Below are 11,272 nucleotides of genomic sequence, written 5' to 3'. Positions count from 1 at the left end.
ATACAGAAAAACACCGCTGTGCTCCAGAACAGGAAGTGATACAATACCGCAGTGAGAGCCAACCACCAGTAGAGGCAAGCAAGAGCCAGTGGAAGCAATGAAGCATTAACAAACATGTCAAGGAGTGGAAACGCACTCAGAATATCTTAAAAATCTCAAACAGTCTTGAATAAAGTATGAGAACATTATTAAACATGTCAAAGATCGAAAATATCTCAATCAGAGCCGTTACAATAGACTAGGTAGTTTAACGCTTTAATAACCTTGAATAGCATTTCATCATGCTTCATTGGAACATGCACAGAACATTTAGTGATTACTAAATTGCTTGTTCAATAAGCAAAAATCTACATCAACAGTTTAACACTTAAATCTAGTTTCATTACTGGAATGTGGACCAGACTGACAACTAACAATTAAGATAGAGCATCAAGTTAAGCAAATAATTACTCAACCTTACTATACAATCATGTTTGGAAATACATGGCCATGCTTGTCTTTACATTCAGTCAAGGCTATGAACCTAATCAAATTCCTCATCATCATCATCATCATCATCAGAGGAATAGGACTGATCCTCATCAGCAATGTCATCCTTCTGATTTTTGCGCTGTCTTGCATGGCATAGGTCAGTGCAGGCCAAGTTGTTGGCAACACACTGACATGATTGAGTGACACAGTCCCTTCGACATGGACAGGACAGAAACTCAAGTACTGCTTGTGGACCAGTGGGGACACTGATCCAGTCTACAGAGAGGTGCAAGTCACCCTCTTGACCAGCTCTAGACCAACCATGCTCAACTGGGGAAGGAACCTCAGGGTTGTTCTCAAGGCATCTCCTCCAGATAGCACTTTGATAGTTAGCTCTGAGACAGTGCTTCCTGAGAGAATCTGAGCAAGGAGGTAACTGCCAGGATTCTATGCCTTTCTTTGCACAGAAAAGTGCATACCTCATTTCACTGATGTTGGTGATTCTGGACTTGGAGCTGTACAGTTTACATGTAAATTCTTGTAACCCTTCATACAACTCCAGTGACAAGGTCCAGTCTCTCCCCATCTTCTTGAAGGTCTCACAGAAGGTTTCATTCCTCTGAAGCAATTTTAAGGCTGACACTTTACCACGACCTGCAAATGCACTTACTGTGTCACAACCTGTGTATGCATGTATACCAGGCAACTGTGATCCTAGACCACTAGCAAGCTGAGAGATGCTTATATAACTAGTGTGATTTTTTTGTCCGTCTTCAGGAACAGGTCACACGTGAGTGAATCACTGGTAGCTAGACATAGTACCAAGACATCAGTATCATCAGACACAAGATGACAGATTTGTGACCAGTCCTTGAGGCATGGCAAGCATGGAGCAGCATACGTGTGTCAGCCTCCTCTTGAGTGGATGACAGATCTGCTACCACTTGCACTCCCTGTTGGCTCAGCTTGTAACAATGTTCTTTGGTTGTTGTAAAAAAAAAAAAAAAAAAAAGCTGATGTCTACTTCCTACTAGGCTAATATACAAATGCTATATACCAAGAGCATTTTGTTGTTATATAAATAAAGACATCTGCATGTGTCTTCACAAAATTATGGATGGAGAAAATAGAAAGAAAAATTATATAATTTGTACAAAAATGTAAAAAAATGTCATTGACCTTGCCAAAAGGTCATGACCTTGACCTTTTACAGCAATGTTAATGTCATAATTGGGTTTGCCATACCCAAAAACATAGGAATCCATGTCTCACTTGTTGTTATACCATTTTTAGATTTTCAACTATCTCACTATCCTGCTTTGGTTCGTCGACAAAACGTTTTTCAACCTTAGATTACGTTTTGTGCCATAACGTCTAACAGCTACTCTTGTCAGATGGCCATCATATATAATTGAAAAGCTGAGATTCCAGGCTTTCAGAAAAGGTATGGTAACCTTTGCCACTTTTTCTGTAACGCTTTACATATTTTGAGATCCTGGCTCACGGTCTATCGGTATCGTTCTCTCTGTCCCTCTCTGTCCCTCTCTGTCTGTCTGTGATGATAGCATGAAAGTAATATGTAACTTATGCATTGGTGTCATGCTGACATCGAGGAGGAAAAACCAGATGATCCATTTTGGTTAAAAGGTGACATTGTAATCTTTGAATAAAACAGCATTTTGTACAGTAATTTTTGAATTTATTACAAAGCATTGATCAGTAATATAGTTAAAATGGGGGAAATATGAATAATTGCATTGCAGCTCGATTTAAGGTGTGCAGCCCGAAATGTTCTTCCTGTACTCATAAAAGATTCAGTAAGGAGCTACAGTGCTCCATGTCAAAAAAAAAAAAAAAAAAATTGTCTGGTGTCTTGCTATCTCAAACATTGAGGCTCTACAGTCATTCTCTGTGCAGTTGTATGTTCTAAATACATTTCTTAATGCTGATGTCTTACTCTTAAAGTGCACTGCAAGTACTGCTTCAAATACTGCCGAAATGTTCTGTCTCGAAGCCCGTACAAAATGGGACTGATAAGTCTGGGCAGAATCTGGATGATGATGTACGCAGCAAAGTGTAGTTGTACAAAATCACTTAGAGGGATCGAGAACAACTGAGCCTTGGTTAAAAAAGGGTATATATAAGTTAACATACACAGGAGTAGCTGAATGCTGTGAAGAATGATGGTATTTCTGGCTTTCTTTGCATCTGCACCAGCGGTTTTAGCAGCAAAGAAAACCTTTAAATAAGTATAAAATAGAGTCATCCAAATACCAACAAGGTAAATTATATAAGACACATCTCTCTTTTGAAGGATTACTGGATGTCTGAACAGGAAATCTCGTTGACACACAATTGCAGAATAGAAAAATTCTGGGGGTTGTGTTTCGACAGTAATGAACAAATCTGGCAAAGCCAGTAGTGAAGTCGTGGTCCAGATCCAACCAATCACAATATATGTTCTTTTTATGGTGCAGAGGTCAGCGTGTCTGAGTGGCAAACAAATGGCAATGTAGCGCTCTAATGACATAACGGCTAAATTTAATGGCGTGTTGGCAGTGGCTAAGATGGCGATGGTAATGATAAAGCAGCAGAATGCAGCATTAACTTTGTTGAAAATGTAAGCAAAGACAAATAGATGGATCGTTGCCGTAAGCTGGATGATATCATTCACCACCAGGTGGATGAATAGGATGTAACGAGGCTCCAAATAAAACACCTGAAGGAGATAAAACAAGGAAAAATTACACTTTAAAAATAGTTTCATCTTAAATCTATCAGGTTTTTCTTTTATTTATTCAAGACTAGCTGGGGTACCCGGCGCTGCCCGGCTTAACCTGCTTTAGACATAAGCCACATGCCATCATTTTAGTCAAAACAATTGCCCAGTATTTGTTTTTGTAATACTGATGTCTTATAAATATAATAGTTAATGGGCTAAAGTTTGTCCAGCAGAACTATAAGGGGTGGACTCCCCAAACTAAGTGGAACACATTTGAAGTCCTTCATGCAGACTTTGTTTTGCAATCAAATTTATAACAAAATTACACAGAAAAGGTAGGTAACAGTAAATGTAAATATCACTGAATAAACACTGAAGTAGTGGTGTATTTCACTGTGTTTACATTTCAATTTTACAAACATAAAATGAATGTATTCAGACAGGAAGGCAAACTGGGTTGTACAGGACAGTCAGGTGCTTAACCATTGAGAACATAAAGTATCTGAAGAAAGGGATTAAATAAGCAGAGATGGCCAACACATATACAGGGCTGGAAATTTGAATCTGCCTGGTCATACACACAGCTTCAGCCTAAGCATGTTGTTTTGCTGAGTGTGCTGTGGCTGTAATGTGCTGAGTGTGCTGTAGAAAGGATTTAAATGAACACAGATGGCCAACACATATACAGGGCTGAAAATTTGAATCTGCCTGGTCATACCCACAGCCGGCTATTTTGGGGGTAATTTTCAGTTCAACTTTAAAAAAAAATGGTACTAGTTTATTCCCCATGTCATGAGGATTCAGAATATATATAGTTTTTAGGGCTACATATTATACACTCAACAAAAATATAAACGCAACACTTTTGGTTTTGCTCCCATTTTGTATGAGATGAACTCAAAGATCTAAAACTTTTTCCACATACACAATATCACCATTTCCCTCAAATATTGTTCACAAACCAGTCTAAATCTGTGATAGTGAGCACTTCTCCTTTGCTGAGATAATCCATCCCACCTCACAGGTGTGCCATACCAAGATGCTGATTAGACACCATGATTAGTGCACAGGTGTGCCTTAGACTGCCCACAATAAAAGGCCACTCTGAAAGGTGCAGTTTTATCACACAGCACAATGCCACAGATGTCGCAAGATTTGAGGGAGCGTGCAATTGGCATGCTGACAGCAGGAATGTCAACCAGAGCTGTTGCTCGTGTATTGAATGTTCATTTCTCTACCATGAGCCATCTCCAAAGGCATTTCAGAGAATTTGGCAGTACATCCAACCAGCCTCACAACCGCAGACCACGTGTAACCACACCAGCCCAGGACCTCCACATCCAGCATGTTCACCTCCAAGATCGTCTGAGACCAGCCACTCGGACAGCTGCTGAAACAATCGGTTTGCATAACCAAAGAATTTCTGCACAAACTGTCAGAAACCGTCTCAGGGAAGCTCATCTGCATGCTCGTCGTCCTCATCAGGGTCTCGACCTGACTCCAGTTTGTCGTCAGCAACTTCGCACAGCCATTGAAGAGGAGTGGACCAACATTCCACAGGCCGCAATTGACAACCTGATCAACTCTATGCGAAGGAGATGTGTTGCACTGCATGAGGCAAATGGTGGTCACACCAGATACTGACTGGTATCCCCCCCCCAATAAAACAAAACTGCACCTTTCAGAGTGGCCTTTTATTGTGGACAGTCTAAGGCACACCTGTGCATTAATCATGGTGTCTAATCAGCATCTTGATATGGCACACCTGTGAGGTGGGATGGATTATCTCAGCAAAGGAGAAGTGCTCACTATCACAGATTTAGACTGGTTTGTGAACAATATTTGAGGGAAATGGTGATATTGTGTATGTGGAAAAAGTTTTAGATCTTTGAGTTCATCTCATACAAAATGGGAGCAAAACCAAAAGTGTTGCGTTTATATTTTTGTTGAGTATAGTTTGGGAGTTTATCCTGGATAGACAGAAAGACAGAAGTGGCAGCATGAAAAGCACATGGTACAACACTGTATGGTCTTACCTAAATGGCTATTTTGGGAGTAATTTTCAGTTCAGCTTTTAAAAAAAATGGTACCAGTTTGTTCCCCATGTCATGATTCAGAATATATATAGTTTTTAGGGCTACATACGAGGTCTGTTAGAAAACTATCCGACCATTTTATTTTATTTTTTTAAACTATATGGATTTGAATCATGTGCGCTTGCATCAGCCAAGCTTGAACCTTCATGTGCATGCGTGAGTTTTTTCACGCCTGTCGGTTACGTCATTTGCCTGTGGGCAGGCTTTGAGTGAGCACTGGTCCACCCCCCTCATCGGATTTTCATTGTCAGGGAAATGGCTGAGCGATTGGAGCAGCGCTGAATCAAATTTTTCCAGAAACTGTGAGAGACAGCCAGGTGGAAACAATTCGGAAGATTCAGACGGCTTTCGGTGAGGATACTCTGGGCGTCACACAAATTAAGGAGCATTACAACCGGATTAAAGACGGCCCACAGCGGCGGAGGGCGCGCTGCGCTCCGAGCGGCCATCGACAGGCTGAAACGACCAGATCATTTCCAAAGGGAACGCTGTGTTGATCCGGGACGTTGTCTGACTACCAGAGAAATTGTGGAAGAGGTGGACATCAGCACTTTTGCGGCACATTCCACTGTTACAGGAGATTTTGTAATGAAAGACGTGTGGAGGAATTCGCGTGTCGGGACGGACCTGCAATGGCGCACAACACAATTACACAATTTCTCGGATACTCACTCGACTGAAAAGCCACCGAAAGCCGTCTGAATCTTCCGAATGGTTTCCACCTGGCTGTCTCTCACAGTTTCTGGAAAAATTTGATTCAGATTCACATGATTCAAATCCATATAGTTTTTTAAAAAAATAAAAAGGTCGGATAGTTTTCTAACAGACCTCGTATTATAGTTTGGGAGTTTATGACAGACAGACAGACATAGCCCTTTATGTATATAGATATAAGTTTCTGACCTCGTGTTTTCTGAAGGTGTGAACCAGAGTACCATTGATGAAGTTGATGATCAGGCCAAGACTTAAAACAATCACACACTTGGTCACTACTGCACTGAAAGATTCAATGAAAATCTGAACACTGGACGTGTTGTTGCCGTACGATGACAGATTCATGGCGCTGACTTGTGGACTCTGCAAGTCTGAGACACAATGAAATTTGAAAATATGTTAATGTTAAGTTTGAGAAGAAGCTTGTGAGGAAGGGTGAGGTGGAGACGGATGATCTGTTTGGACAACCCCTAACAAATGCAACCAAAAAGAAGAAAGTGTTTTGTTTGTATTTTATATGGTTTCATAGGAAAAAAAATTGTGCAGAAACAAATTTAACAAACTAAATATTCACCTGGAAGTACATCAGCTCTGCTTTAGTCCATTCCTCTTTACCTAAAGACATTGAAAACCAATGCTTTGGACAACACCACAAATGTGTTTTTGTGGGAAAGGGAAAGAAAAAGAAAAGGAATAATAAAGTTTTCTTTTTTTTAAAGGCGCTCTGAAAAGAATGGAGCTGTAAGATTCCCTCCTTTAAAGCAGCAGCTTTCGTTGTGTGTCTGCCAGCTTGTAACCTGACTAAGTTCACCCGGGCAGCTCTGACACTACATTTACACTGACAATGAGTGCACACACAGACCAGCTTGACTGGATCAAAACCGGTTTTATGTACAGAACCGTACATGATTTTTATTTTATTTTTTGGCACTGTTGTCGTGCGTTACCTGTGCTGCTCCACAGCCTGTCCAGTGGATTTTGATTTTATTTTATTTTATTTATTTATTTTTTTAGCACTGTTGTTGTGTGTTACCTGTGCTGCTCCACAGCCTGTCTAGTGGATTGTTATTTTATTTTTTACCACTGTTGTCGTGTGTTACCTGTGCTGCTCCACAGCCTGTTCAGTGGATTTTTATTTAGCGCTGTTGTCGTGCGTTGCCTGTGCTGCTCCACAGCCTGTCCAGTGGATTTTTATTTTTATTTTATTTTATTTTTTAGCACTGTTGTCGTGCGTTACCTGTGCTGCTCCACAGCCTGTCCAGTGGATTTTGATTTTGTTTTAGCACTGTTGTCGTGCGTTGCCTGTGCTGCTCCACAGCCTGTCCAGTGGATTTTTATTTTTATTTTATTTTTTGGCACTGTTGTCGTGCGTTACCTGTGCGGCTCCACAGCCTGTCTAGTGGATTTTTATTTTGTTTTAGCACTGTTGTCGTGCGTTGCCTGTGCTGCTCCACAGCCTGTCCTGTGGATTTTTATTTTTATTTTATTTTATTTTTTGGCGCTGTTGTTGTGCGTTGCCTGTGCTGCTCCACAGCCTGTCTAGTGGATTTTTGTTTTGTTTTGGCACTGTTGTCGTGCGTTACCTGTGCTGCTCCGCAGCCTGTCTGGTGTCGGGTTCCCTGTTTGGGAATCCGCTGGCTTGGCGTAGCTGCTAGCTCTTGGCCGTTTTGGCATGGCGGCTTCTCCTGTCTCTCCCGTGCTTTTCTGCTCTGGGTGTGAAATGTTTAGTTATTCCTCGGCCTCTTTTAGCAGTAACGGTACTTGTAATAAGTGCAGCTTATTCGTAGCTTTGGAGGCCAGGCTGGGCGAATTGGAGGCTCGGCTCCGCACCGTGGAAAATTCTACAGCTAGCCAGGCCCCTGTAGTCGGTGCGGACCAAGGTAGCTTAGCCGCCGTTAGTTCCCCCCTGGCAGACCCCGTGCAGTCGGGAAGGCAGGCTGACTGGGTGACTGTGAGGAGGAAGCGTAGCCCTAAACAGAAGCCCCGTGTACACCGTCAACCCGTTCACATCTCTAACCGTTTTTCCCCACTCGACGATACACTCGCAGAGGATCAAACTCTGGTTATTGGCGACTCTGTTTTGAGAAATGTGAAGTTAGCGACACCAGCAACCATTGTCAATTGTCTTCCGGGGGCCAGAGCAGGCGACATCGAAGGACATTTGAAATTGCTGGCTAAGGCTAAGCGTAAATTTGGTAAGATTGTAATTCACGTCGGCAGTAATGACACTCGGTTACGCCAATCGGAGGTCACTAAAATTAACATTGAATCGGTGTGTAACTTTGCAAAAACAATGTCGGACTCTGTTGTTTTCTCTGGGCCCCTCCCCAATCAGACCGGGAGTGACATGTTTAGCCGCATGTTCTCCTTGAATTGCTGGCTGTCTGAGTGGTGTCCAAAAAATGAGGTGGGCTTCATTGATAATTGGCAAAGCTTCTGGGGAAAACCTGGTCTTGTTAGGAGAGACGGCATCCATCCCACTTTAGAGGGAGCAGCTCTCATTTCTAGAAATCTGGCCAATTTTTTGGGATCCTCCAAACTGTGACTGTCTAGCGTTGGGACCAGGAGGCAGAGCTGTGGTCTTATACACCTCTCTGCAGCTTCTCTCCCCCTGCCATCCCCTATTACCCATCCCCGTAGAGACGGTGCCTGCTCCCAGACCACCAATAACTAGCAAAAATCTATTTAAGCATAAAAATTCAAAAAGAAAAAATAATATAGCACCTTCAACTGCACCACAGACTAAAACAGTTAAATGTGGTCTATTAAACATTAGGTCTCTTTCTTCTAAGTCTCTGTTGGTAAATGATATAATAATTGATCAACGTATTGATTTATTCTGCCTAACAGAAACTTGGTTACAGCAGGATGAATATGTTAGTTTAAATGAGTCAACACCCCCGAGTCACACTAACTGTCAGAATGCTCGTAGCACGGGCCGGGGCGGAGGATTAGCAGCAATCTTCCATTCCAGCTTATTAATTAATCAAAAACCTAGACAGAGCTTTAATTCATTTGAAAGCTTGTCTCTTAGTCTTGTCCATCCAAATTGGAAGTCCCAAAAACCAGTTTTATTTGTTATTATCTATCGTCCACCTGGTCGTTACTGTGAGTTTCTCTGTGAATTTTCAGACCTTTTGTCTGACTTAGTGCTTAGCTCAGATAAGATAATTATAGTGGGCGATTTTAACATCCACACAGATGCTGAGAATGACAGCCTCAACACTGCATTTAATCTATTATTAGACTCTATCGGCTTTGCTCAAAAAGTAAATGAGTCCACCCACCACTTTAATCATATTTTAGATCTTGTTCTGACTTATGGTATGGAAATAGAAGACTTAACAGTATTCCCTGAAAACTCCCTTTTGTCTGATCATTTTTTAATAACATTTACATTTACCCTGATGGACTACCCTGCAGTGGGGAATAAGTTTCATTACACTAGAAGTCTTTCAGAAAGCGCTGTAACTAGGTTTAAGGATATGATTCCTTCTTTATGTTCTCTAATGTCATATACCAACACAGAGCAGAGTAGCTACCTAAACTCTGTAAGGGAGTTAGAGTATCTTGTCAATAGTTTTACATCCTCATTGAAGACAACTTTGGATGCTGTAGCTCCTCTGAAAAAGAGAGCCTTAAATCAGAAGTGTCTGACTCCGTGGTATAACTCACAAACTCGTAGCTTAAAGCTGATAACCCGTAAGTTGGAGAGGAAATGGCGTCTCACTAATTTAGAAGATCTTCACTTAGCCTGGAAAAAGAGTTTGTTGCTCTATAAGAAAGCCCTTCGTGAAGCTAGGACATCTTTCTACTCATCACTAATTGAAGAAAATAAGAACAACCCCAGGTTTCTTTTCAGCACTGTAGCCAGGCTGACAAAGAGTCAGAGCTCTATTGAGCTGAGTATTCCATTAACTTTAACTAGTAATGACTTCATGACTTTCTTTGCTAACAAAATTTTGACTATTAGAGAAAAAATTACTCATAACCATCCCAAAGATGTATCGTTATCTTTGGCTGCTTTCAGTGATGCCGGTATTTGGTTAGACTCTTTCTCTCCGATTGTTCTGTCTGAGTTATTTTCATTAGTTACTTCATCCAAACCATCAACATGCTTATTAGACCCCATTCCTGCCAGGCTGCTTAAGGAAGTCCTACCATTATTTAATGCTTCAATCTTAAATATGATCAATCTATCTTTGTTAGTTGGTTATGTACCACAGGCCTTTAAGGTGGCAGTAATTAAACCATTACTTAAAAAGCCATCACTTGACCCAGCTATCTTAGCTAATTATAGGCCAATCTCCAACCTTCCTTTTCTCTCAAAGATTCTTGAGAGGGTAGTTGTAAAACAGCTAACTGATCACCTGCAGAGGAATGGTCTATTTGAAGAGTTTCAGTCAGGTTTTAGAATTCATCATAGTACAGAAACAGCATTAGTGAAGGTTACAAATGATCTTCTTATGGCTACGGACAGTGGACTCTGTGCTTGTTCTGTTGGACCTCAGTGCTGCTTTTGATACTGTTGACCATAAAATTTTATTACAGAGATTAGAGCATGTCATAGGTATTAAAGGCATTGCGCTGCGGTGGTTTGAATCATATTTGTCTAATAGATTACAGTTTGTTCATGTAAATGGGGAATCTTCTTCACAGACTAAAGTTAATTATGGAGTTCCACAAGGTTCTGTGCTAGGACCAATTTTATTCACTTTATACATGCTTCCCTTGGGCAGTATTATTAGACGGTATTGCTTAAATTTTCATTGTTACGCAGATGATACCCAGCTTTATCTATCCATGAAGCCAGAGGATACGCACCAATTAGCTAAACTGCAGGATTGTCTTACAGACATAAAGACATGGATGACCTCTAATTTCCTGCTTTTAAACTCAGATAAAACTGAAGTTATTGTACTTGGCCCCACAAATCTTAGAAGCATGGTGTCTAACCAGATCGTTACTCTGGATGGCATTTCCCTGATCTCTAGTAATACTGTGAGAAATCTTGGAGTTATTTTTGATCAGGATATGTCATTCAAAGCGCATATTAAACAAATATGTAGGACTGCCTTTTTGCATTTACGCAATATCTCTAAAATCAGAAAGGTCTTGTCTCAGAGTGATGCTGAAAAACTAATTCATGCATTTATTTCCTCTAGGCTGGACTATTGTAATTCATTATTATCAGGTTGTCCTAAAAGTTCCCTAAAAAGCCTTCAGTTGGTTCAGAATGCTGCAGCTAGAGTACTGACGGGGACTAGCA

General features: G+C 41.0%; 1 protein-coding gene across 1 annotated transcript; it reads right to left on the bottom strand.

Moving 5' to 3' along the window:
- Positions 1-523: 523 nt before the first annotated feature.
- On the bottom strand, positions 524-6,348 carry LOC117507723 (odorant receptor 131-2-like). The gene is made up of 3 exons (XM_034167536.1): positions 6,193-6,348; positions 2,429-3,190; positions 524-1,090 (listed from the first exon to the last, which is right to left on the bottom strand). The coding sequence occupies exons 1-3, from the start codon at positions 6,346-6,348 to the stop codon at positions 524-526; spliced, it is 1,485 nt and encodes a 494-aa protein (XP_034023427.1).
- Positions 6,349-11,272: the final 4,924 nt, after the last annotated feature.

Source organism: Thalassophryne amazonica, chromosome 3, assembly GCF_902500255.1.
Source record: "Thalassophryne amazonica chromosome 3, fThaAma1.1, whole genome shotgun sequence".
Classification (NCBI taxonomy): domain Eukaryota; kingdom Metazoa; phylum Chordata; class Actinopteri; order Batrachoidiformes; family Batrachoididae; genus Thalassophryne; species Thalassophryne amazonica.
Note: the sequence above shows the minus strand (reverse complement) of the source record. Positions and strands in the feature narration are given on the sequence as shown.